A 27,937-nucleotide genomic window follows, 5' to 3' on the forward strand; every position below is an offset into this window, starting at 1 on the left:
TAGGTCTCCCCAACTCTATTATCTCAACCAACTTGATACTTGTGTGTGCATCCACTTGTTCTTTAGTCACTCCTCATTTTCTGATAAATGTAGCAGCTATTCCTTCGGTTATCTTATTCCTGTATTATGGATGTCCCCTTGCTATCTCTGACTGCATCTTCCTCCTTGCCTTCAAAACCGTCGACTCTGTTCTGGTGTCCCCTCCTTATATTTCCCCCATTTTGCTCACCATCCCATTTCCCAAAATACTAAACTTAACTGAAGTGCAAATTATTTTTCCACTTTAGCATGTTCTGAAGCAGGCTGACCAAAGAGGACAAAAACGGAGTGAACCTCTTCTTTGCTGGGCTATTATACCATTTATCTCCTGACATTTTGCCTCCAGCCCTGGATCATTTTGTTGTCTGGGAGAAAGAAATCATTCCTAGAATTGGGAAGCTACAATATGAAAAATAATGAGTGTTTGAAAATGTTTTGTCTAAAATAAAATACTTTAAGTTCTGGCTGTTCTTTGAAATACAGTTAATCTAGAAAAAACAGTTGATAGCAGAAAGAGCTTTGTTTCTTAAAGCTATCGTATGCCAGAGCTGTGGTGAAAATGTTTTGTTAAGTTTGTTTAGGCTTATGTTTTGTTTAAGCATAAACCATTAATTTGTTCTAAAATGGCAATAATGGAGAACATCACCATTGGTTTAATAACAAAGCTTCATTCATATTTTTCTGTACAACTCTCTCCATTTTCTGAAAGTATTATGCTGGCTGATTGCTTTGTATCCACAAAATAAAATCCAGCAACTTGCCAAATTGATTCTCCTTTGTGACGCAAAATAACAAGGGCATCATTGGCAAAGGTTAACTGTATTCTTATCCCCTGTCAAAATGTACAGTTTCCTTGCCTAGAGGCTTGTTCCATAATTTATTTTGAGTTGGCAGAATTCAGCTAAGAATCGAGCTATTAACCTCTATTCATTGTTTTTTAACAGAACGCTGAGCAGTCGTATCCCAAATGAAGTGTTGTAACTTTTATCAAATGCAATTAAGCTATGAAAATTCCAGAAAATTAACTGATATAGCACTTCTCCTCCAGAAGCTACTTGAGCAATTAGTAAATAGAGTCATGGAGTCATAATTGTCTAAATGACAAGGAGCACAAAATAATGATTGTCTGCAGCATAATTAATGATGCACGGAAATAGTTGAGACCAAGGCAGAATAAATTGGCTTTGGTCTTTTCATTGTGTGGTTAAAGTAGTTCTAATTTAACCATAAGCTGTACAATTGTAGTTGTAGGATTGAATAGTAGAATTTGTAAAGTGGGGAAACTGAATCGCTGCATCTGGATTACATATAGGTGTTGGGGGTGTAAATAATAAAGAGATAAGCAAAGGATGAAACTTTGGGGTACACCAGGGATAACAGTGCAGGCCGGGCTGGAGGAGAAGCCCAGGTGGGGAGGGGGTGGTGGGGGTGGGTAGTGATGACTATTATATGGAGTAAGGTCACATGGAAAGAACAAAGTAGGTGAGTGGAATGGTTGATCATGCTGAGCACCACTGGCAAACTGAGGGAATGGGCAGTCTTGTGCACCAAAACTGGAGTCACAGTTATTGATTATTGTAATCCTGTATCTTCATCCTATGGGCAGGATTAAAGGCAGATTATTATTGACGTGGATAGGAAATAGTGCAAAAAAAATAAGGGAAAATTTGTTTTATGAGAAGTAATGAGAAGTTGGTTCTTTGATTATACAGTAAATAGTCATGATAAGTAGCTTAAATATACATTGAAAATGTAACTCATTCATAATCTGTTAATATTTTTCTTGCAATTAGTCATGTTACTTAGTAGTTTTCAGCTGCTAACTTCATACAGTGAAACTGGACTGGTATTTTTGCATATTTTTAATACAACTACTTGAGCCAAAACTCTTTGGACATAAACATTGTTAATGCATTTTGTAGGCTTGTCTACATGCCACTTTGCCTGGGCCTTTCATTCTGAAGCTGAGGAAGAGTTGCTTAGTATGATTCCTGCCATGCAGAAAGGGGATCCTCAGTGGTCTGACCTGAAAGCCATGGGAGTAGGCTGGTGGATTCGAAATATTAATACACTCCGCAAGTGCATTGAGAAGGTATCGTATTCCTAACTTTTTAGGAATTCACAAACAAGAATAGTGAAATAAGTAGGTAAATAGAGGTACCTCCATTAAGGTAAAATGGAGCTTCCATAAATTTGAGAGTGGGGAAGGTGATATTTTGGTTGGGGAAGCATTTAAAAACGCGTCTCAGACTGTAGGTGAAAGTGGATTTTGTTTTTAATCTGCCTCAAATGTTTTGCTTAATTAAGAAGTGTTTTATGCATTTGGAATGCAAACTGATAATTCTCAGTTCAAAATGAAACATTTCATGATTATTTCATCGTTATCTCTTCACAACATAAGCTAGTTGTGGTTATGCAGTGCCTTCCATTATTACACAGTCTGGTTCTTTTGAAGTTGCTAAGTAGCTAATATCTTTGTTTTAGAATTATAGTTAAGTTTCATTCTTTCTCCATGGGGGAAAAAGTCATGAATCAATTGCCAGTTTAAAAAAAAATTTCATTATTAAACTATCAACAGAATTATCTTAAATTGCTTTGGGATAGAGTCTTCAAGTGATAATTAAGTGTATACATCTCATAATTTGGTATAGAATTGTACAGATAAGAATGACACCATACTTTAGTCTGAATATTCAGTTACCTAGGCTTGGTTACTGTCAGTAGAACGAGAATAAATGGAGTTAAGAGGGTGAAAAGTCAATGTATCACCTTTTAGGTAAAGACTAGGTTCAGTTTGATTATGATTGGAAAAACCTGGAGCCTCGCTCTCTGGACCCCTGGATCAAAATTGCCACTTTGCTAAAGTAGTATGTACTATCAATATCCATTGATGATGGCTCAACATGAATTGCTGCTTTTAGAAGAGAAAATTGAAAAAGAACTATTATTTCTGAGAGTAGCCTGCACTGGAAGTATACTTGTCCACTCTCCTACCTAATCCCCCAACCCATTAATTCACCTGGGGTCCAGAGACTAATCAAATCCAGCTTTGATTCAACTCTGGTGCAAAACCTTGCTGAGTGAAAGACTTTTTTCCTCGCTTTATTTATTAGTTTCTCATCATTTTTAAAAGAATACCTTTTTTGTTTGTTACATTATTTCATGGGACTGCTAATAGAATAATGACAAAGTATATTAAAATGGCAACAGACATAGAACAAAATATTTCTATCTTAACTCGATTGCTAGATAAGCATACGGAGGAATTTAAAATAGAGGGATATGTGGGAGGAAGGGGTTAGATAGTCTTAGGTGAGGTTTAAAGATCGGCACAACATTGTGGGTCGAAGGGCCTGTATTGTGCTGTACTGTTCTATGATTCTATGAACTTGTAAATCGTGGCACTGAGCTACCCAATGAAAGTCATTGATAACAATGGTGGCAGAGTGGTAATTTTGATGTAGAAATCTAGTGGTAATGGGGCAGTAAGTGGTGTATAGCAGTTTTGACTATTAGTAGCTAAATTCTGCCCATTGCACCCACTTAAATTCCCAATTTAAATTTCTTACTGGCCTCAAAATAAAGCCCATGGCCATAGCCTGTAGCTTCACCACATCCCACAGATCTTCTTTCTCTGATTCTGGCCTCCAGTTCACCAAACTATATTTAGAAAGTCTGTCTACAAACTCGTGTTTCCCTACCCTGTCTCCTCTTTAAAACCATTTTGGTCAAGTTTAATGCTATTTCTTCTTTTTATAACCAGGATCTGTTTCCTTTGAACTCTGTAGAGTCTTGCAATTTTTGTCTATGTTGATGCTATTATGTGATTGTAAGCTATTGCTGTTATTATGCATTTTGGAAATAGTCTTATGCATTCTGTCCTGGCTTTCATTTTTATTAACTGTTGTATTTATAATAATTTATTTTTTAAAAAATTAGTATAAATACAGAAAGTAAAATAAACTTGTGAAAGACTTCAGTCTTGTGCATCTTCTGCACTAGAGTATATGATTTCTTTCTTTCTCCTTTTCTGAAATAACTTGCATTGCCAATTTCCATAAAATCACCATATTTCCATATGGTGTCCAATGGTAGAGACCAGTCTTGCTGGATTCTGCAGTATTGTATTGGGTAACCTGCCTCTTGTGCTGCACCAGTTAGACTTTGGGGTAGGATTGAAGGCCAGGTCATTTAAATAGGGATTTGCAGTTTGGAGAATTAGGGTGTTTTTGCATATTTCACTTCAGTTTAATAGATCTGTAAGTATTTTAATGTATGTTATAAGTGTAATTTGCAATATTTTTAATTTTTAAATGCCTCTGAATATCACTTGGGGAACAAAAAAAAATCACAGGCTTTGATAAAAGGCAGAGCTCTGCTGCTTGCATGTCAAAAAACCAATCGGGGATGGTATTTTGGCACCTTGCTCTCTCAGGTCTACAAATCATTCCCAGGTTAAGACAATTGGAGAGATCAACCTCTAGCCCAGTGAAGTGCCAGTGGGTAGAGAGTTTGAGCAACAACTTCAGGCTGCAGCTAGGTTCAGCACAGTCTGGTCTGTTAAATTTGTTTTTATTATATTTATATTATATTTTTATCCTTTAGCCTAAAACAGTCATTTTAAATGGGTGGATTATGAGTCCCTCACAAATATTTCACAATTCCATATCTTTTTAAAATTGTAAAAAAAAAATTAGTGTTTATTTTTTTAAAATGTTTAATTTTCTTTTACTTTGGTCCTGCATATGTTGCAATCTTAATTTTAAATAAACATTTTAAGTATATTTAATTTCTGGTTGGGGGGTGAGAATTCTTGAATATGACTAACATCAAGCAGGCTGGGTTGTCATCACTGAATGCTGACACTGCCTTGGAGCTGGTGCCAAGTAGCAACTTGTGTCAGTAGAAGACATTATTGTGGCCAGATTTCATTGATGCTGGTGATGAGCACTGTCACTATTTCTAACTACAAAATCCCAGCAAAAACAGTTTACTACTTTAATCAATCCCTTCAGTGTTACTGGTATAGAAATGGGAATACTTCTTTCCTCTTTTCCATGCAGGTTGCAAAAGCTGCTTTTCAGAGAAACAATGATGCATTGGATGCTGCATTATTTTATCTTGCTATAAAGAAGAAGGCTGTACTCTGGGGTTTATTCAGGTCAGTCCAGTTGAAAAGTGTATGCTAAGGTCAGTTATTATAAATGGAACACAAAGCCTTTTCATTTGATATCTATTCTTCTGAGTTGTGTCTTTCACACAAATGATCAGAGCTAACCCTGAAGATCGAGACTCAGATTCAAGATACCTCTTGGGAAATAAATGTCTTCCTTACATAAACTCCAGTGATAAGGTTTTTATTTGTATTTCTTCTGTAATTGATTTGACTAAGTTGATCTGAGAATTTGTTGATGTTTAATGACATCCTGTTTTCTGTCTCGATGCAGTTGTCTTTAAGTCTACTTCAGTTTTTTTCTATCTTCTGCTCAAGTATTAGTATCCTGTCCTTGCTTTTAATCCTCTTTGAAACTAAATGGATCTTTATATTGATGATGCTCTAACCAGTCTTTTCATTTGATAGATGTCTTGTCATGAGCATGATTTTTGATGTGGGTAAAGTGAAATCTGCAGTGATGTACTTCTGTGGTGTTGAATTATTTTCATGCACATGTATCCTGATAATTTTTCATAAAAGATTCAGCCTTTGTTATTTAGCCAGCTTGAATAAGGTTTGTGTTCTTTTAACAACAATTGTCCTTCCTTTCATTTCATTGTAGACACTTGTGACAAGCAGAATTCATTTTGTTATGGCAAGAGCCCTTTGTGAGAACGTGGGCAAATCGATAAAAAGCAATTACTTTATTTTTGTTTGAAGTCAATGCTATCAAGGAAGTATCCAAAGAACACTGCAGTATTTTTTGTCTTCAGTGAGACTCTTGCCTCAAAATGTAGAGTACAAGAAGAGCGAAGTTATGCTGGAAAGTAGTGGCCGGCCACAGCTAGATTACTGCATACAATTCCATTCACCACATTACAGAACAATGTGCTTGCAATAGAGGGTACACAAAAATAAAACTATTGCCAGAACTGGAGAAATTTTGGTTATCAGTTAAAATTGGTTGGATCTTGGTGGTTCGGAATTGAGGAAGTTGCTGCAAGGTTTAGTTGAGCTATAGTGTCTAAATAGAATGCATTTAAAGGATTATGCATCCCATAGCAGAGAAATCAATAACCAGGAGGTGTAGATTTAATAACTGGTGGAAAGATGAGGAGAATTTTTTTCCCTGCATAGGTTGATGGGGTCTGGAACTGTCTGCTTGAAGGAATTGTGTACAATTTTTAGGAATTGAGTACAATTTTTAGCAATTGAGAGGTACTTGGTCATGCACTTGGAATGCTGAAGCTGACAGCCAACCTAGAACTGGAAAGTGAGATTAAGATGGTTAGCTTTTCTTTGGCCAGCATAGACACAGTGGGCCAAATGGCCACCTTTATGCTTTTTTTTGTAAAGCAAAGTTTTACCAGAGCACAGTTACAAGAGGCTGGATTCTCTAACATCCTATTCACTTCTCCCTTTTGTCCACAAAACGTAATTAGTGCAGACTGAATTGATGGCATGCTTTCTTTTTAAAAAAAGAGGATGATAAGAAGACCAGTGAAGTTTTGGACATTAACTAGCATTTTTGGAAATGTCCAAGCAGAGTTCAAAGAGTAAGCTTCATGAAGTGTGGTAAAGAAATAATTCTTTGTTGTCAGGCTGAAAATTTATAACTTGAGTCTTTATTGGTTAGCTTTTGTGTTTGGCTTCTCTAAAAGATCCTATAAGCACCTTAACAACGTACAGCTCAGCTCAACTTACTGATATTGATGATAGCTTATGTAGAAGTAACATTTGGAATGCTACATTATAAGCTCCCCAGAAACCTCTTAAATTCTTTCTAATGCAGAATGTATAGGTTTGTTAGCTTCTCACTACTACATTTTGAGTCATAGAGTAATACAGCATGGAAACAAGCCCTTTGGCCCAACTTGGCCATGCTGACCAAGATGCTCACCTAAGCTAGTCCCATTCGGCCCATATCCCTCTAAGCCTTTTCTATCCACGTACCTGTCCAAATTTATTTTAAATGGTGTTAATGTACCTACCTCAATCACTTCTTCAGGCAGCTTGTTCCATAATTGCATTCTGAATTGTTCAGAACTAAATAGGCTTCCATTTCCTAACAACCAGACGTCATGGGGAATGTGCAAGCTCTACCCAGGTAACACTGGAGATCAGAATTGAATCCAGGTTGCTGGAGCTGTGAGGAAGCAGCTCTATGAGCTGCACGAATGAGGCACCCTCTTTAGTCAACAAAACGTTAATGGAACAGAATTGTACTCCTTGTAGCTGAAAAATCTCGAGAGCCTAAAAAAGCAAATTTATATCCGTAAAATTCTTTTTGTGTGTGTCTGGTAGCACAGAATCCTGGAAAACATCAAAATTGATTAGCCACTGCTACTAACAGTTTGTGGGTTCCATCCCATACTCCTACTGACCTGAGAATAAAAGGTGAAAATGTCTCCTGCTTTGAGGTGGAAGAGGAATTCAGCATATAATGTCCTTTCTAAAACTTCCAAGCTCAAGTTTCATGCATAAGTTAAAACTAAAGACAGGAGAGTGTACCAAGAGAATAGGTAAGTGTTTAGAAGTGTAGAAATCTTCTTTCCTAACTAGAATTTGGACAAACACACATTCTCCTTTCATAGAGTCACACTAATAAAGAGTAGTTATTCTTTCCTGTAGGTTTTTTGTTTGCTGATGGCACTAACTTGCTAAAGGAGCAGGACCAGTCTTGTGCTCTGCCCATGGATTCACTTTTCATCCTTCTGCCCAGCCTGCGAATATTAGCAGGTCTACTTCGTTATGGACCTTCAATACTGTCCACATCCAATGATCTCATTTCTGCATATAGTCATAGGAGCAAAGCCTTGGGTTTCCCTCCTCAGTCCAAGGCCTCAGAACAAGTGCCAACACCAGTCGAATAAAAATACATTCAACAGACTGGAGTCAAACTTAGCAGTGGGAGTATCTTGAAGGCCAGAAAATGAGCTTTGTTCTGATCAGGATTATGTGGAAGGTAGGAAGGTAGAAAGCCAGCAGGAGAGATTGAATGCACAGATTGACTCTGGACAAGGTCTTAGCAGTTGCATCCTTATCACAGGTGTAGGGATGTGCTATCATACCAATCGACTTATAGGTTCTATGCTGTCCAACTCCGAGCATTCAAATACTGTGAGTAGGCAAGATCTGCCAGTTACCTTGCCAATTTAACAAATGAAATACTCTAATTTCCTATGGCAATCTTGGAAAATGGATTACTTATTACATGAAAGAGAAAGACAACTATAAGTTACTTACCCATATGGATGGGGCTGATGCAGTAACCGCAAGGTATTCCAGGTTCCAATTTTATCCATGTGGGTTTGGAGATCAGGTGAAGGGCCTTCCAGTTACCTGTTTCCTCCTCCTTTCCTGATAGCCAGGAACATTATCTGAGGCACAATTCTCCAGATGATCAGGTATCATGCTTGTTTTTCCTTTTGACCTGTCTAGTTTATGGGAACTGAGGCCAACTGTCCCAGTGTTCGGTCCAAAGATCTATTAACCTGGAAGAGATCCGTGAGCTTTAAGGCTACACAGCCTTGCTCTCATTGACTGATCAATGTAATTGATTGGAATAGGAGTTGGGCAACAACATTCAATGATTAACAGAAAGACAATAAGATGAAAAATCTCATAATTGTAGTGAAATTTTCTCCATATCACCTATTCCTTGCCCCCACCCTGTGCCCTCTCCCCCACTAAAGCTCCCTTCCTCAATCAGAGCTGACCATGTTTATACTTTTAATATGCAGTTTAAAAATGGTAGGTTCACTAGCCTCTAAGTTGGAGCACATCCATAAGGTATTACATTGTTGGGAGGAGAAAAATCAGGGATATGGATTGGGGGTGGGGTGGGGGGAATCTGGGATTTTCTTTGGAGCACCATGAAGTGGTCTGGATATTTGCTCTTCACTAAAATGGTGTAAGTGAAGGTTTCATGCACTGAGGGAGGGGCCAAGAATAAATTCAAATAATTTATTTAGCTCACAGGTCATAGTTTGGCCACCAAGCCCATGTTGACCATCGTGCCCATTTACACCAATCCCATTTTATCCACTCCATATTCCATTCAACTGCCCCCAAATTCTGCACTTGTGTATGAGGGGCAATTTCCGGTTGCCATTTAACCTATCAATCTGCACATCTTTGGGTATGGGAGGAAACTGGAGCACAGGAAGGAAACCTACAGAGTCACATGAAGAACTTGTACAGACAGCACTAGAGGTCAGGATTGAACCCAGGTCATAGGAGCAATGAGGCAGCAGGTCTGCTGGTTGGACCACTGTCTCCCGTGCCACACTCGGCATCCAGTGACAACAATGTGGTGCAAATTCCCATAAAAATATTCCTAAGTGAGTACTGTTTGGGGATTGGCATCCATCCCATGTGTCTGTGCAATGTAAATGTTTGTTATCATGTTTCATTCCAAGGTGATTTTAAAAAAATCAGTTGTTTGATGCTGTAAAAAGTGATATGCAATTCAGTTTCTGGACAACAGTGTTTCATATTGGATCACCCAACTACTGTGTAGAAGGAATTAAAATTAGCAATATGAATTGATTTTATTATTTACCTTGTAGATTAAACGTTTGCAAATAAATGCCAAAGTTACAAGAATATAAATGGTCAATTTTCTACTGGATGAGGAACACTTTTTTTCTTAGTTATTGATGAATGCAAAAGTTGGTTTTAAGTCCATCAGTGAAGGCCAGGACACAAATTTGTAGCAATATAATCATTAGTTAGCTGGTATTAGTGACCAAAAATGAAATGGTGAAATTATGTATGGTATGTGGTGTAGAAAGTTGCATGCAGTATCACTTGCGTGCAATATTCAAAAACATTTTAAATGTGGTTTCTATAGTAAATTATCAGCTTACTCAAAATATCTTCAGAGATGCATCACTTTTGGAAAATAAAAAGAAGCATGCATGGTAGTTAACCAGGGCTAGAAATTAATATGTGCAAACCATGCAATAAATTTCACCTCTAATTTCCCACTCTGGTGAAAGAGGGAGGGAGTGGTGAGGAGAGGGTTACAGTTGAAGACAATTGAGGAGAAAAAGACGATCAGATGACTGAGAGGATTATGTGGATGAGGACTGTTTGGGAATTAGCAAAGGAGTAGAGGGAGAACAATGGAAGAAGTTGTTGGGGAAGATGATTGGAGATGGAATAGAAGAGGATTGAAAAGGGTCCAAGGATAAGTTTGGAATGGGAGGGTGCATAGAAGATAGGATAGTGGGAGAGAAGCAGGGGTGAAGATGGGGAGGGTCAGTGGTAGGGAAGATGATTTATAGAGTGGAAGAATTGAAGATTGGTGGGGTCTTAGAGATTGTAATTGCCATGGAGGAAACTGCAAGAGAATGAAGTCCCATCACAGAATAGGAAGATGAGGCAATTACTGAGGATTTAAGCACAAACAAAAGAACTAACCTTGATCAAGAATGACCTAAGCTGGAAGAATCTTGACTCTGACTGTCAGGCAATGGCCTAGATCAGAATTGCCTTTTAAATAACAGTCACAGACTGTGATTATTTGGTTAAGTACCATATTTAACAAAAAAAAATCACTTAAGTGACATCAATTGTGCTAGGTTTGTTAATTGATAGCACTATCCAGGCTTAGGTCTGTGTGTAAGTGCATCCTGCACAAGGAGGGCCATGCAACCATTTATAGAAGTGTACAAAGTACCCAACTGTACATTGATTTGGTTCTTATAAAATTCCATTACATTATTCATAAAATCTTTGAAGTATTACACTGTGGTTTGGTTACTTGATTAGTGGAATTGATGCAATAGCACAGTTACAAATTTAACACTTGCATTAGGAATATAATTCAAAGTTGTTTTTCTTTCTCAGATCTCAGCAGGATAAAAAGATGACTGAGTTTTTCAAACACAATTTTAGTGAAGATAGATGGCGTAAAGCAGCTTTAAAAAATGCATTTGCTTTGCTGGGTAAACAGCGCTTTGAGCAAGCTGCTGCATTTTTCCTTTTGGCTGGTTCTTTAAAGGATGCTATTGAGGTAATGCTGGTTTTCCTTCAAAGCATAATTGATTTTTTTTTCAAAGTAACCTAATCAAAACAGTATTTTGTTATTTAATGTTTAACTGCAGTAACTGATATCATTACAAAATATTATCTTTATAGGACCAAGATTGTTTAAAAGAAACTGCTTTATCAATTAATTTAAGTTTTAGTACTATTTAATGTTGAAACAGCATTTCTGAGTTAGATGTCCTGAAATAGAGTATTTAAAGTAAAGAAAACCACATTCCATATACTCCTGTAATATATTCGGGGAGTGGGAACATTTTTCTGTATTTTTAACATTTAGAATCCATATATTCCAATGTAGAGTAAAATTTTTAAACTGTACTCCAATTCACAATTGTTCACTCAGGCTTGCAAGTTTGTCTGACTTTTACTGTCTATATTCAAATGCACAGTTTATGTTCATGCCCTGACAGGTGATCCTGGAAAAAATGGACGATATCCAGTTGGCTATGATTATTGCACGACTGTATGAATCTGATTATGAAACGTCCTCTACTTGTAAATCTATCCTTTATGAGAAGGTTCTTGGCTGTAAGCCAGGTGGGTCTGAGTTTGCACCAAGTAAACTGCATCCAGATCCATTCCTGCGGAGTATTGCGTATTGGACTCTGAAGGATTATTCCAATGCATTGGATACTCTGTTAGAACAACCTACAAAGGGTACTGAAGAACATCCAGGTATGAATGTTCACCTTTACACTTAAACCAAATATACAGTCAAATCCATAGGAATAATATGTGCATGTATAGAATTTTTTTGGTCATATTGGCCTAAGTATTATGCCACAAGGTTTGTTTTTTAAAAGTTTGGGCATGATGCAATCTCCAATGTCCCAAAATGACCATTTTGATTAGAAAAAATACAGCCACTCTTTCCTGGTAATGATAAACAAATGGCATCTTTAAACAAAAGACACCCACAGATCTACAGATAGAGATTACAATGGTTGATTGGGTTCTAGCTGTAACAGGTTGGAGAAATCGACACTAATATTGCAAGCAAAAATAAGCATCATCTCACTTATTAATGCACCTGCTCCCCCAGCCAAATGAACCCTAGCCTCTGACTTGGCAACTAATGCTACTGTGTTCCATCCTTATCATTTTCACATAGCCACTTCTCTTTTCTCACCCCCCCCACCCCCCCACCATTCCCTCCCCACTCAAACTCACATTTTCTACCCCCTACCCCACCCAAGCTTGCACTCTTACCACAGAGGCCATCCCTTGCTATTATGTTGCCAGTGTTCACTTATGATTGCTGCAGTTCCTATAGCATTATCTCTGTAGGAATAAGGTCTTGAGTCTCAACATCTGGGTTCTACAGACTGTTCATGTGAAGTGTAATTGCCCCAGATGGGCATAACTTCTGAATTTTGACTTTGTTATATCTAACCTAGCAAATTGAAAAAGTACTTACTATAGTGTCTGTTATGTTTCAGGAATTCTCATAAAGTCTTGCAATCCAGTAGTCTTCAGTTTTTACAATTATCTTCGTGCCCATCCACTACTGATGAGAAGGCACTTTGTTCCTCCTGAAGGGTCATTGGCTACTTTAGGACTTGCCACAGAGAAAATCAATGAAGATGAAATTAACCTCATTGAGAGGAAATTATTTTTCACCACAGCAAATGCTCATTTTAAAGTTGGTTGCCCAGTCTTGGCTCTTGAAGTACTGTCTAAAATCCCTAAAGTCATGAAAAAATCAAAGCCATCCTTAACAACTGAAAATGCTGATTTGAGTGTCCAAGACCAAAATGGTATAGCAGAAATTGGAGGAAGCGCTAAAGATGTAAACTGGTCACAGACTGTAGCAGGTTCATCGGGCCTGGACTGGGAAACCAGTAATTCTGCTGGCATTGACTGGGGTGCACCAGTAGTGACATTTTCTGATGAGCCACTAAAACTTGAATGGGATGATGATTTAGAAGATGAAAATGAAGAGAGAGAGGCAGGTGGATTGATCATGAAAGATGCAGAAATGGTGAATGAGGCTAACGATGAGAAAGGAGTTCCTGGAGGGTCCCAAACTGTTCCAAGAGAGGATTCCATTTCTACTGACTCTCGAGTTGATGTAATAGCAGAACAGTTAAAATTCAGAGCTTGTTTGAAAATTCTAATGACTGAACTTCGAACATTAGCCACAGGATATGAAGTGGATGGAGGAAAGCTCAGATTTCAACTGTACAACTGGTTAGAAAAAGAAATTCATGCAATGCACCAAATCTGCAATTATAAAACTGAAGTGAAAGATTTGGTGGTTGAAATAGATAAAAAGATCAGTGGTTCATTTGACCAAGATGAATTAACTGAAAGTACAGAAGGCGCTTCATATGAGAGGCATCAGATTGATCGGAGGAGGCTCCAAGCAAAGCAAGAGCATGCAGAAAGGAGGAAATGGTGGCTGCGGAGAAATCAAGCTCTGCTTAGAGTGTTTCTCAGCTATTGCAGCCTGCATGGAGCTCAGGGTGGTGGCTTAGCGTCGGTCAGAATGGAACTTATCTTCCTGTTACAAGAATCACAGCAGGTAATATACTCGAGTGCTCTATAAATGTTGGCAAAATTGACTTGAAATGTGGATTTGTCCAGACCTGCCACTCCTCTTGGATGATAGGAAATGTTTTCTGCAGGTCCCTAGGCAATAAGGGCACTTTATAAGGATAACATTTACAGGTTTCATGGAAGGGTTATCACAGAAGACATTATCCTTCTACGGTTACATGAAGCCACACTTTGGCCTCCAAATCATTCCAGGCCACGGGTATTTTTATCTATGTTACATACTACAGTTTGCTGCTCACTTCTGCATTAGAGAACTTCTTTTCAAAAGAGGAGAATTTATCTGCTTCTCAGTTGACCTTCAGGAGATGTCTGACTAGACAAAGGCACTTGCTGCCATTGCAGACTTCCTCAAAGTGTGCACACTCTAAACCTACACTTGTGGCCAAATGACAAACTATTCAGTGACAAAGATTACATCTCAACATCAAGCATTGCCTCATAACTACAATTGCAGTTTTTGAAGGTGTTGACAGAGAGAGGTCTTGGTCCAAGGGCAAGGAAGTCCAAAGTGATTAGAGAACAGGCTCTATTGCACAAATGTAGTGATCACACAGACTTGCACACACAGGCATAGGGATAGACTGGCACTGCAGGCATGATCTTTCCCATATCAATGTGTGCACATAGTTGATGCAAGACCAAGGGTATAAACTGTTTCATTGAAATGATGTGCTGGACTGTGAAGGAAATGCTGATACATGCATTTATTGTTGGGTGTCCACTGTCCAAGTGCACCTCAGTGATGTGTATGCCAAGGGCTATTATTTTCATCGGGTAAAGTACCAATTTTATGTCCTCCTGAAGTGTGCAGGAGAGAGAAGCAGAGAGCACAGCAATGACAATAGGAGTGTTAGAAGGGATGTAAGAGGAAGGGGCAAATGACACGAGCATTTTGTGTGAGAGCAAGAGGTTTGAGTGTATTGTAAAGAAAGCTATTGGTAGAGTATGAGTGCAGATGAAGTCCAGAACTATGTGAGTACTTAGCCTGAAACAGTCTTGTCAAGATACTTTTTTCCAAAACTGATTTTTGCAAAGAATGTTGCTAAAAGTTGAGACCACCCTGGCAACTTCCTGTCAGTGTCACTAGTATGTAGCCCTATGTGACTCTGTAATGCACATTCCTGTGTGAGGTGTTGTAATCAAGCCTCAAGATTTTGACTGGTGAACATGCCCTCCAGAATAGTAGGCACAGCCAAATGAATAAAACTGTTGTCTCTAGTGGTTAGCAGAGTGCTATTGGTGTTACCAGAGTGCTGGCTGATGAGGTCGCAGCTGCCTGACCAGGTGCCAGTAACTGTGAGAAATTGGACTAGAGGTTTTTAGTAACATCCGTTGTTTCTGGGGAAAGCATGCTATTACACAAGGGTACCTGCTAACACTCTTAATTTTCCATGTTTCCTTGCTTTTATGTTCTACACTCAAAAGAAAAAGGGTAGTGCTGATTTCTATCTTGCACCAGTGAGAAATAGGGCAGTACCATAAATTGCAGCATTGAATTTGACCTTTTGCTCCCAATTTTGATTTTCCTACTGTTATTTCTGGCTCAGTAAAAATGCTGACCACCCCATCTGCTCGCATTTCCCTCCACATTGATATTTGTTTCAAGTCTTAAACTGGGTTTTAAATGCTACTGCAGAGAGCGGTTGGAGATTTTTGACATCTTGTTCCTGTTATTGAAGTGAGAGCACAGAGTCTTGGTTCATTTTGTTCCTTAAGTCTCATTTATGGAAATTGATGATCTTGTTTCCAGTAAAATAATGTTCATATTTCAGATAATCTTTGGTATTATTCTCTGTTGGTAGAACTCTAATTCTGAGCTACGGCTTTTGGCTCAGAGACTTGAGCACAAACATCCAGGTTGGTACTCCATTGGGATAATGAGGAATTGCCACATTGTCAGATTAGAGAGACATTAAACCAATAGCCTCATATATGTGTGTGTATGTATATGTAATTCCACGTCAAAATCTTTTCTTTAGAAAAAGAAACGTCATCTCTTGTGGACTTGCCAATGTCTATCCCTCCATCAACATCACCAAACAGATAACGTCATCATCTCACTTGTGGGAGCTTTTTGTGTGTAAATTGTCTGCTAAGTGTGGTCAAGTAGTTCACTGACCATACTTCACAAGTACATCTTTGGTTGTAAAGCTCTTCAGGATTTCCTGGGGTCATGAAAGGAGCAATGTAATGCAAATCTGTACACTTCTGCTACCCAATTCCTTTCTCTCCCTATGGAGGTCATATCAAGATTTATTTTCAAATTTTTTTTGCACACAGTTTCCCAGAGATTTCTGATGGGTAGAAGTAGCACTAAATGCAATATATGGTAGTATCACCACCTTGTATTCTGTCAGGAGAATTCCCAACCAGTCAAATATGTATAGGAGAAAAATCCATGCAATATCTGAGTTTCATCATGTGCATTGCTCCTTTTCTATTTCCTTTTTCAACATTTACAAGTCTAACTAAGCCAATGTAACGCTACTGCGTATTGGAAAAAAGGCACTATAGCAACTGACAGATATTGATTGTAACTTCCATTTAGGCTCTGACAAGTTCAGTTTACACGTTTCAGTTCTAACTACCGTGTTACATTGAGGATCATATAATTCAGAAATCCCAATGCTTCAGCATCTGGTTCACCAGATACTGATTCCCATGCCCCACTCAGACACACAACGGGGCTCTGGTTACCACACCCCTTTTGAAATCTACCAGGTTTGTTGGGAAAATGTATTACACTGCTGTACTGTGTAACATTGAAAAAAGATAAATATGTTGGAGCATTAATTACAATAACATCCAATTGTCCGAAAATCTGTCCATCCAGCACCAGCACCATTGTCATGAGTTTTACTGTAGGTGGTGTAAAACTTCACAATGAAAAGAATGGAAAACAAAAACCGAAGGCATTAATTAAAAATCTTGAAACACATTGTAATAAAAAAATCAACTTGTTCATTTGCTTTGGACTTTATCCAGACTGGTTATGAATTGTACATGAAGCTGTCAGTTTTCTAGAACTTTATTATTTCAAACTAATTTTAGGCATCTTTGTATAACAAAGAACTCCTAACTCTTCATGGATGGGGTAGGATGGAAAAAAATTATTTGTAACACTAAAAATACTGAAAACACTAAAGAGGCAGGCACGGTAGTGTAGCGGTTAGCATAAACGCTATTACAACAGTAATACGCAGTGTCCCGGGTTCAATTCTGGCCGCTGTCTGTTCTCCCCATGCGTGGGTTTCCTCCAGGTGCTCTGGTTTGCTCCCACATTCCAAAGTTGTACAGGTTAGGAAGTTGTGGACATGCTATGTTGGTGCTGGAAGTGTAGCGACACTTGCAGGCTGCCCCCAGAACATTCTATGCAAAGATGCATTTCACTGTGTTTCGATGTACACGTGACCGATAAAGAAATCTTACCTTATCTTAAATATCAAATACAAATCTTGATTTTTATTTTCTTCTTAGTGAAAAGCTGTGGATGAAAGCTATCCACTTGACTAGTTAATAAATCATCTCATTTGTTTGTTCCAGGTTTTTATCACTGATTAATCTTCTTGGAGCAGTTCAGAAAGATGATCAACCTAAATGGAATGAGAGGCAGTGATTGGTGTTTATCTAAGCCTTTTAATCCATGTTTCTATTCATAAGGAATTGTTATTTCACCAAAGTTTTTACTTCACTATGAATGGATTGCCCGATCTAGAAGTTTTTAATTCTTGTACAATGTTAATCTGTTATAAGGATATATGCTTGGGTATTCTAATACTGATTTTATTCATGTGTTAGGAAACTACTGTGAAGCAGCTTCAGTCCCCTCTTCCTTTACCTACGACTTTGCCCCTCCTTTCTGCAACCATTGCTTCAACGAAAACTGTGATAGCCAACCCCATCATGCATTTGAGTAATCACATCCATGATATCTTGTACACAGTGGTACAGATGAATTGTCCACCTCTTCCAGGTCTTAAGGATGAGAAGGTAACAGTTTTATTAGACCTTGCTATCTTTTAAAATACTAATAGCATTGGTTGCAGTTGTTACTTTTGTTTAAAGGAAAAAAAATCTGCCAGTGAGATTTGAGCGAAGGAGAAGAGTTTTCTTTGGGTTCAAGTTGTCATGTGAATAGAAGACTTTGCAAATTATCCATTCCAAGCCACAGAAATCTGCAGTACCTCAGAGTACAGTTGATGACTGGTTTGGATCCTTAATGGAATTGAGGAAGTTAAAGTGGTCATTAGTTACTTGGCTGCAGTTAATTCTGGCTAAATTAGCTGTGGGCAGATGGATTCCACGGTCTTAGCTGATTAAATTTCTGTAATAACCCTGTGCATACATCAGAGACATTAATTCTTAACTATTCTAACATAGGGCAAACTTTGTTTATTAGTATTTCAACTTAAAGTGCTGCATGTTGAAGAGAAGCAGCAAGTGAAATGTTTCTCCAAGCTATTCTTGTAACTCAGACTATATTGCATTTCTTATTAGGTTTTTATTCTGCACACTTCAGCAGCTTCACTCTCAGCCTGCATTTACCAATCTCTTTGTGACAGCCACAGCTACAGGTAAGTATATTCATTGTGATAACTTTCTTCAAGTTAAGAAGTGAGGAAAAGATAATGATGCAAGATAATATGAATCAAAATACAATTAACTGATCCAGACTCTTCTATAGTAAATGAAAATTTAACCCGTGACTTGACTTTAAATGAATGTCTCCACGTTGGTTTCTGTATTATAATAATCTGGGGTGGTTAGTTTGTCACATTTTAAGATGGAACAAAAATAATTTGTTTATAGAAAAGATTTTTTTAAATTATGAATTTCTTTTAACAGTCAAACAGCTACAAACCTGTTCACAGGTATGGTTTATCAGGGGCTTCTATTGGGTGAAAGACGTAGACTGCGGACCGAAAGCATTGAAGAGCACGTAACTCCCAATTCTTCACCTTCACATTGGCCTGGTAAGTTGGAAAGTCTTGTAATATTTTTTTTTAAAATTCAAATACAAATTTTGGATATTTTTTCTTCTTAATTAGTTATTATGGATAAAATGATAGTTATGCAAGAACATGTTCCTCCTGCTTGACTAGTTAATAAATTATCCCATTTGTTTGTTCCAGGTGTTTCATCACTGATTAATCTTCTAGGATCTGTTCAGGAAGATGATCAACCCAAACTGAATGTGTTGCTTTGTGAGGCAGTGATTGGTGTTTATCTAAGTCTTTTGATTCATGGTCTTGCTACTCAGGATAGTAATGAGCTCTTTCGTTTAGTTGCTCATCCACTAAATAATCGGACCTGGGCTGCAGTATTTGGAGGAGGTGCAAAAACTATAATAAAACCTAAAAAGCGGCCAGAACTTACACCAGGTAGGTCGATTTCCTTCAAAGTAGCAGTAGGAACTTTCAGAACTTTGCATCTTTATAGAATGCTTACTGTTATAAAGCATCCCAAGATGGTTCATAAGAGTGCAGTCAGTTAAAAACTTGACATAAAGATATTAAGACAGGTAACTAAAAGCTTAAACAAAGAAATAGGTCTTAATAAAAGTGAGAGAATTAGGAAGGGAATTGGGGAGTTTGATCAAAGCAGCTGAAGGAACGGTCTTCAAAAAAAACACCTCAACAACCTTCTAGACCTTGGATCAAACCTTTTGCTTACCGTATCTGATACGTTACAATGCTCAGCTTTAACTTCTTTTGTGATTTTTTTTTTCCCCTTTTGAAAGTTTTAAAGGATTTTTATATAAATGCAAACTTTTGCACTTGGCATTTTATCCATAAATGGGGCAGTTGAAATAAATGATTCCATCAGCATTTTTTAAGCTTTGATTTGTTTTAGTTGAACTCTTTTTGGCAAACCTGGTTTATTAGTGTACAACTAGTAACTGTGTTTTGCCTTAGATTATTGGGATTTTAGTGAAATGCACCAGTGGGGTTAATGGGGCTTTTACGTGGACTGAACTGAAGCATATCATTGGATGCCGATGTCCATTTGCCCTGCCTTGAGGTTTGGAATGATGTTACTAATATTCATCATTCAGAAAAGAAAGTCAAAGTGCAATGGAAAGGTGTGGGTGAGATTGCTGGGGGTTATAAGCCAAATCAGTAGGCATCCCTGCAAGATTGATCTATTTGTGTCCTTGTACTCTCAGTACAAGTCCACGAATATTACTACTACTTTTGTGTTATATTATGACTTCTATCGTGTTTTATTTTTTGCATTTCTAATGCTGGAAGTTCTATAATTATATTTTTCATGATCACATTTAGGAATTAATTTTCTCTGTTGACCATTGACAGCGTTGACATTCCTTTTTAAAAGAGCATAGTATTTAATTCAGTGTGATGTTATTGGTTATAATTGTCATTTTAAAACTATAATCCTTGCATTTTTCTAGTATTGGCCATCATAGAGTTAGTTGCCATCTGAATTTGACAGAGGGTATTTTTAAATGGAAAAAAAAAATTTATGGTGCAGGTATACCAAATATTTCAGCTGCATTAAATTTGGAGCAAAATATTGCCTTGAAGACAGAATCTGTAGATTTGTCCATGTCTCCCAGCTGTGAGACTGGAACACAACACACACCAGGACTAGATGGTGAGTGGCAACATTGGTTGCTGTGAAGTTTGGGGTGCTTTGCTCAGTTTTGAACTTCCGCTGCTGCTGCTGTGTGTGTGTAACTTTCCACTTACCAAAATTTCAATAAATCTGTAGGTAAAAATTTATTTAAGAATATATTTAATCTTCCCCAAAGCTGATCTCCAACCTGGGGGTTCTTTTGTTGTTAAAATGCATGTTATTGATTATCTTTTAAGATTTAAGGAATTTGAAAGAGGATATCAATTTTGATTAATGCTGGCATTAAGAGCAACAAACTTTAAAGTGTAGTGCAAGGCTGACGTAATTGAGAGGTTCACTGGTGTCTGGTATTACAATTGTAGTTAATTAATAGAATTATTAGATTCTGCTGTTTCATCTGATATAATCTGGAAACTGTAATTCACTGCGAATCATTTAAATCCAATTTGACCTGAGAAAAGTTTGCTGAATTGGCCCATCTGAATATATTTTCTGTTAATTATTACTTTACTGATGACTAAAACATGGAGTGGTGATAAAACTAATGCGAAGTTTCTTTATAAATCTGAAATAAATGTCAAGGATACTGTTGAATATTAGCAAGAATATCACATACATTTGAATAAGACTGAGTTCACAAATAATTTTAATTGAACTTCAATTGATTGTCAGCTTTTGCATCAACTGATCATGTTTCCCTTTTTGTTAACTTTAAAGTTTTTGGTTTGAATGCATATTTAAAGACTTAATTTTTGACATATTCCATCTTTCCTGGAAAGAAACAGTACTAATAATTCAAGGGATACAGGAGCTTTGAATTGTATTTGAGATGACGCTGGTCAAGTTTTAACTGATGCATCTTGAATGTCTGGTGCTGAGTCACTTTTCTTTCCAAAGATCGTTAATCTAAAGATCATGGGAGATGAAGCTAAAATGATCTGTTTAGCTTCAGGCCAGCCATTATGCACTACATAACCAGCAGCACAAAGATGTCTCACAACACGTTTATCACATTACTTTGAGCAGTTCCTCCAGAAGACATTGATCGATACCGCCGGAGATTTAACATGAAAATGTTGGTTCCTGGTAGACCTGTAAAGGAGACTTCAACACCACCACCTGTACCTGCAGATAGACCTTCATACAAAGAAAAATTCATTCCACCTGAACTCAGTATGTGGGACTATTTTGTAGCCAAGGTGAGAACAATATTTTTATATGTAAGTATTTTAGTAATTCAGTCAAATGGAATATGTCTCCTTGTAGCCTTTTGTGTGATTTAATCAATGTTGAAGAAGTTTTTAATTTCTCTTGGACCTTGAGTATGTTATGTTCATTGTGACCAATAAACATATCCATTTGCTGTGTTATGTTTGGGTGTAATGCCCATATTTGTCAACATAGAAAATAATTTTGTACAAAGACAGGTTTCAAAATAGTGGAACATAGTGCTCATTGAGCACTTCAGGCAAAAAATTCTTGTGTAGTGCAGTATCTTTGTGAATGTGTTTAATCTAAAACCTGATGGCCAAATGTCGTTGCATAGTCATGCACTCCTGAAATTCAACCCGGGTTCCAATATTACATATGCTACATATTTGCACAGAGAATACAGTGATGTCAAATGGTGTGCATTGCACATCTTGAGGCCATATGCCATGTATGTTTGAGGTGCATGAAAAGTGTGGATTACTCAAATGAAAACAGGCCTCAACCGTTGAGTTAGGCCTGGTTTGGAATTGGTTAAAGATAATAATTTAATCCATACTACATCACTGCACGTGTTAATTCTCACCCTATTGTGACAAAGTCCTGCATAGCAGACTAGGTGATCCAAGACATGTTGGCAAACAGGATCCAAAATTGGCTTGGTGGTAGGAAGCAGAGGGAAATGGTGGATGGATGTTTTTCTGACTGCAAGTCTGTAACAAGCAGTGCACCAGGGATCAGTGCTGGGGCCTTTGTTGTTTGTAATATATGTAAATGATTTGGATGAGAATGTAGGTAGTCTGATTCATAAATTTGTAGATGTGAAAATTGGTGGCGTTGCACATCGTAAAGAGGTTTGTCTAAGGATACAGCAGGACATCGATCAGCTGGAAAGGGGCAGAGTGGTGGCAAATGGAATTTAATCCAGACAAGTGAGAGATATTGTACTTTGAGAAGTCAAATTCTGGTAGAACGTGTAAACGGCAGGGACATTAGGAGTGTTGCTGTACAGAGAGACCATTGGGTGCAAGTCCATAGATCCCTGAAAATGGAGACACCAGTGGATATGGTAGTGAGGAAGGCATGAGTATGCTTGCCTTCATAGGTTACGACATTGAGTATGAGAATTGGGTTGTTATGTTGTGGTTGCAGAAAACATTGCTTGGACCACACTAGGTGCATTGTAGACGGTTCTGGTCGCCATGTCACAAAAAGGATGTGGTAGCAATTGAGAATATAGAATAGATTCACCAGGATATTGCCTGGAATAGAGGGCTTTAGGAGAGATTAGATAGGCTGTGTTTATTCTCACTGGAATGTAGGAAGCTGAGCGGTCTTGGGTTTATAAAATTTCAGACGGGCATAGATAGTGTTGATGATCAGTCTTTTTCCCAGGGTTGGGGAGTCTAGAACTAGAGGGCACAGGTTTAAGGTGAGATGGGAGAAATTTAACGATCTGAGGGGTAAGTTTTTCACACACATTTTGATCATTATCTGGAACCATCTGCCAGAGAGGTGATGGAGGCAGATACAATTACCACATGTATGCTGTATGGTTCTATGGTTAAAAGACATTTGAACCAGTACTTGGATAGGAAAGGCATAGAGGTATAAGGGCTTGATGCAGGCAATTGTGATTAGTAAGATGGACATCACAGTTGGTATGGGTGATGTGGATTGAAAGGGTCTGTTCTTTTGTGATTTGCTGTGTTTTGTGATTTGATGTGGCTGTCTTTCATTTTTCCTATCAATTTTGTTATCTAAGCGTCCCTCTCAACCTTCCGCTCCCTTGATGTGAACCCCCTCTATTGAAATGCTCCTTTCCCTGATTTCCAATACCCCTCCTGATTTTGTCTTCCCTACACACCAGTTCTCTCTCAAGCCTCCACAGCCTGCTCCCCTATCCTTCTGGAGACTACCTGATTTCATCTGCTACTTCTACCGATACCTGATGGCTTTGTCCTCGTGCACAGCAGAATTTAACTTGCAGGGGATTTGCACAAAGCTGGCACGGGCTCCCTCACTGTAATGAGTTATTTGCCTTTTTGAAATGTGGAAGAGCTTCTAGGTCATTGTATTAAGGAAACGATCGTATACATGTTCAAAATTCTTTGCCTAATCCCATTTTAATTGGTGTATTTGTGCTTTAAAGCCATTCCTGCCTCCATCTGAGAGTGGATTTATGTACGATTCAGATGAAAGTATTCCTAGTGACGATGATGACGACGACGATGATGATGATGCTTTTATTTCTGACATTCAGCTGCAAGAACATTCTGATCCTAATTCGTACAGGTTAGTTACAAGGATCTTTGTTCCAAAGAAAATTGATTCATACATACTTTTTAAATTTAAATACATAAAGCTAAAGAAGTTACTTGCAGAATTTTTGTTTAAACGTACTTATTTTAAAAGATTGGGATATTTCATAATATTGACAGCATATGAATTAGTTTTGAGGGCAAACATGGGGGAGTTTCACTATTAAAAATGTTTCTACTTTTTGTAGAAGACTGCTATCACTTGCTGAGATTTTTATTAATCTGATAATTTTTGGTAGTCTATTTAGTCAGGTCTATTCACAGATGGCAAATGTGGTTTAGCGGCATATAAGGAGCAAATTAGGGATGTAAGTAGACAGTGTGTGAAATATGATGACTATGACTTCAAGCAAACAGGAAGGTGATAGAGCTTCAGTCAATACATTGGAAATTGGCCATTGGCAAAGAGGAATGTGAGAAGCTACAAAAGAAAAGAGACCTCGCAGTCTGATGGCTTTGGCTAGGTTTTTAAATTTATTCATTCTTGGGATGTGGGAGTCACATTTGTTGCCCATCCCAAATTTCCCTGTACCAAGCAGCTTGCTAGGTCCTTTTGAGAGCAGTTATGACTCAATCAGATAAGCATGGCAGGTTTCCTCCTTTGAAGGACTTCAGTGAACCAGATGGGTTTTTCTGGCAAATGGTAGTTTCACGGTCATCACTGCTAATACTAGATTTTTAATTTCCAGTTTATTTAAGAATTTAAATTCTCTAGCTGCCGTGGGTGGGATTCAAGCTCGTGTCTCTGAATCATTAGATCAAGCCTCTGGATGCTAGTCCGGTAAATTAACCACTTTTTGTTATTTTAGTCTGAAGGCGAGACTATCAGTAGTTAAGTTCTTAGACTAGTGTAAAGACATAGCTACATCTCCTGTTCTTTGTTGCTGTTCATTTTATTTCATTTGCATTTTTTTTGAAGAGGATGGCCTCTAATTAAGAATCTGTACTTGATGTTTGTAAAAAGAAATTTGAAGTATCTGGCAATTCTATCTATATTTATTTTCCAGTTGGGCTCTGATACGTTTAGGAATGGTTAAGCTCGCTCTGAACAATGTGAAAAACTTCTTTCCTGTTGTAGGGTTGGATTTTGCAGGTATGGTATTTCCAGTTTAAGTTATATTTTTTAAATTGTGTCACAATTAGAAAAATACTGCATTTGAAATGAAATCATCACGTGGAATTTAAAAAGGCTTTCATTGTTTATTTGTAATTGCTAAATAACTGATTTAATTTTTTGCATCCTTCATAAAAACAACTCTTAACATATTAACACAAGACTTAACATATTTTGAATTGGTATAGACATTTTTACTGTGGCAAGCACCCCTAGATGTCCAAAATAGCCTCCTTGCCATTACTCTCACTTCTGACATGAGTAGTTAAACATTTGGTTTGGTGGAAATATTGGCGCAAGCACAAGCAATGTCCACTGGATACAAGCAGCTGAGACATAATGTCAATGAGCAATGATTTGATGCCAGCATTGCCATTTTGCAACCCATCACTCCAGTTAATGCATTGCTCTTAAACCCACATGGCTGCACACCTATTCAGTAATGGATGGATGTCCATGAGTGGTATTTGAATGGATCATCTGCTATTTATTGGTTAGTTGCTAGTCAATTTATTCTATCTTTTGGTTTGTTTCTCAAGTACCTGGTAATTTCTAGAGTTGATCCAAGTTGCAAAAGTTTATAAGGAAAGGTATGTCAAATGCTGAAGGCCTTTTTGCTGACTTCTAGCTTCTGGCTAAGCCAGTTGTTCCTAGGATTGAGTGAATTGGTATACATTTCCTTTGCAACTTTGTGTGACTGCATGAATGTAGGGTGTGCAGATCAGGGCAAGCTACTAAAGAGAGGAAGGAGAAGGGTCTCAGAAGGAAGCAGTAATCAACCAGAACGTATAAAGAGCTACTCTCCCACCTCAACTTTAGCAAGGAGCAATGTATGTCGAGCTTATGCTTCAGTAAAGGAATATGCACTGAATTTTACCATCTGATCTATCTCAAACTGCACCAGTGGAGCAGATTAAGGACCATATTGTTGAAGACTGTCGAGGTGACTTTTAGATATCTGTTACCTTTCAGGCTGGCATATTTGTAGTTTATCTAGGATTGCTGTCTATGATTTTTTTTAAAAGAATGTCATTTAGGCTTTCCATTCAAAGAGGGCCTGGTATATATTGTTCTCTAATGCCAGAGACCAACAAAATAGAGTGAACATGTAGTTTTGAGAGGATTATAATTATAAAATATCCATGGTGTGGGATGCCGCTGTCTGCATGCATACTACCTTATGGTTGCTGAGTATCAGCTCTGCCCTAAACTAGATCCAGAATGGTTTTGTGCTCCCTCAAAGACCAGATGGTGTGTGAACATAGGCAGTAAATCATGCATATCATTGCATGGTATCCTGGCCTCAGTCATGATGCCTTCATTCTGAAGCAGTACCCTGTGCCAATTCAACTTGAACCACAAGATAAAGAAAAGCTGCTGGACAACAAGAATGTTCTGTTCACTGACAACGTGGTGGATGACTCTAGTGTGTACCTGTAGAGGTGGTCAACCACGCTGAAACACTTCCACCTAGACCACTCTGGGGAAGCTATGAGTTGTCAGCAGAGTTTTTTTCAATCTAATATTTAAATGACTTTTATTTCTTTTTGATTGTCACTGAAACGTTCAGAAATACTTGGTCTTTGGTTCAAGTTAAAATGTGACCTAGCTGACTTTTTTTCATTCTGTCTCAGTGGGGGCAAGACCCACCATATCAACCTAGACTATTAAAGAGCAATGCCCTGATTGCCACTTCAGCACTTTCACTAAAATATCCCAGCTGTTTGTTTAAATACTTATCAAGTTGCATTTTGGAAGCTACTATTGAAACAGTAACCAAACATTCCATACCCTCTGATTCTTGATACATAAATTGTTGGAAACAGCACACTAGAAATTCAGACACATGGCACTTTTATTTTTAGCACTACACATATGAAAATCAATTTTCTCTTTTCTGTAGAGGAACACAATGGCTCTTAGTTCCAGATGGAATTGTGCCACACCGAAATTTGACCCAGCTCTTCGGGTCACAAATTGTGTTTGGGTAGTTGACTTATTTTGTTCTTAAGGCATGTAGCTAGTGATATCATTCCCTGCAACATGCTTTGCCAAAAACATTAGTTCACATGCGATTTTAGAGGTGGTAATGACAATTGACATTCTCACATGAAGTTTTTTTGTAATGTTGTTATCATGGCAGCAACCTGATTTAAAAGATATTCCCTGATTGGGTCAGGGTCAGGTGCTGGGAACACAATTTGGAATCATCCCCCTGAAAAGAATTTTTGCCTGTACTCAGCCACATGCATCATCCTACCAGCTCTAAGCATGTGTGCATAGCCACTTCCCCCAACATCTCCTCTTTTGCACCCATTTAAATTTTACTATTTAACATTTTGTCTCGTCTCTTATTCTTCCCAACAAAATGTTTCACCTTTTAGTTCCCTGCATTTAATTTCATCTGCCTTTCATCCCTCCAGTCTTTCTGCATCCTCCTGGTCTATTTTGTTCAGAATCAGGTTTATTATCACTGACATACGTCATGAAATTTGTTGTTTTGCGGCAGCAGCTCAGTGCAAGACGTAAAGACAATAAAAATTACTACAAGTTACAAAAATAAACAGTGCAACAGAGCAATGATGAGGTAGTGTTCATGGACCGTTCAGAAATCTGATGGCGGAGGGGAAGAAGCTGTTCCTGAAATGTTGAGTGTGGGTCTTCAGGCTCCTGGACAACAGATTCTGCCAACAGCATTGGTGTCATTGGCAAATTTATAGATGGCATTTGAGTTGTGCCTAACCACACAGTCGTGAGTGTAGAGAGAGTAGAGCAGTGGGCTAAGCATGCATCCTTGAGGTGTGCCTGTGTTGATTGTCAGCAAGGAGGAGATGTTACTACCGATCCACACTGACTGTGGTCTCCCGATAAGGAAGTCGAGGATCC

The 27,937-nt window shown here is 38.0% G+C and overlaps 1 protein-coding gene across 1 annotated transcript in view; it reads left to right on the plus strand.

The window, feature by feature from the left end:
* The window catches only part of dmxl2 (Dmx-like 2), a 127,964-nt gene that overhangs the window by 79,951 nt on the left and 20,076 nt on the right, over positions 1–27,937 (plus strand). The window contains 12 exon segments of the mRNA XM_052040312.1: positions 1,962–2,131; positions 5,103–5,200; positions 11,051–11,216; positions 11,662–11,926; positions 12,691–13,775; positions 17,609–17,800; positions 18,308–18,384; positions 18,656–18,783; positions 18,943–19,191; positions 21,434–21,606; positions 23,769–23,911; positions 24,945–25,030. Coding sequence (XP_051896272.1) covers positions 1,962–2,131; positions 5,103–5,200; positions 11,051–11,216; positions 11,662–11,926; positions 12,691–13,775; positions 17,609–17,800; positions 18,308–18,384; positions 18,656–18,783; positions 18,943–19,191; positions 21,434–21,606; positions 23,769–23,911; positions 24,945–25,030 — 2,832 coding nt within the window.

The sequence above is a fragment of the Pristis pectinata genome, chromosome 28 (assembly GCF_009764475.1).
Source record: "Pristis pectinata isolate sPriPec2 chromosome 28, sPriPec2.1.pri, whole genome shotgun sequence".
Lineage (NCBI taxonomy): Eukaryota > Metazoa > Chordata > Chondrichthyes > Rhinopristiformes > Pristidae > Pristis > Pristis pectinata.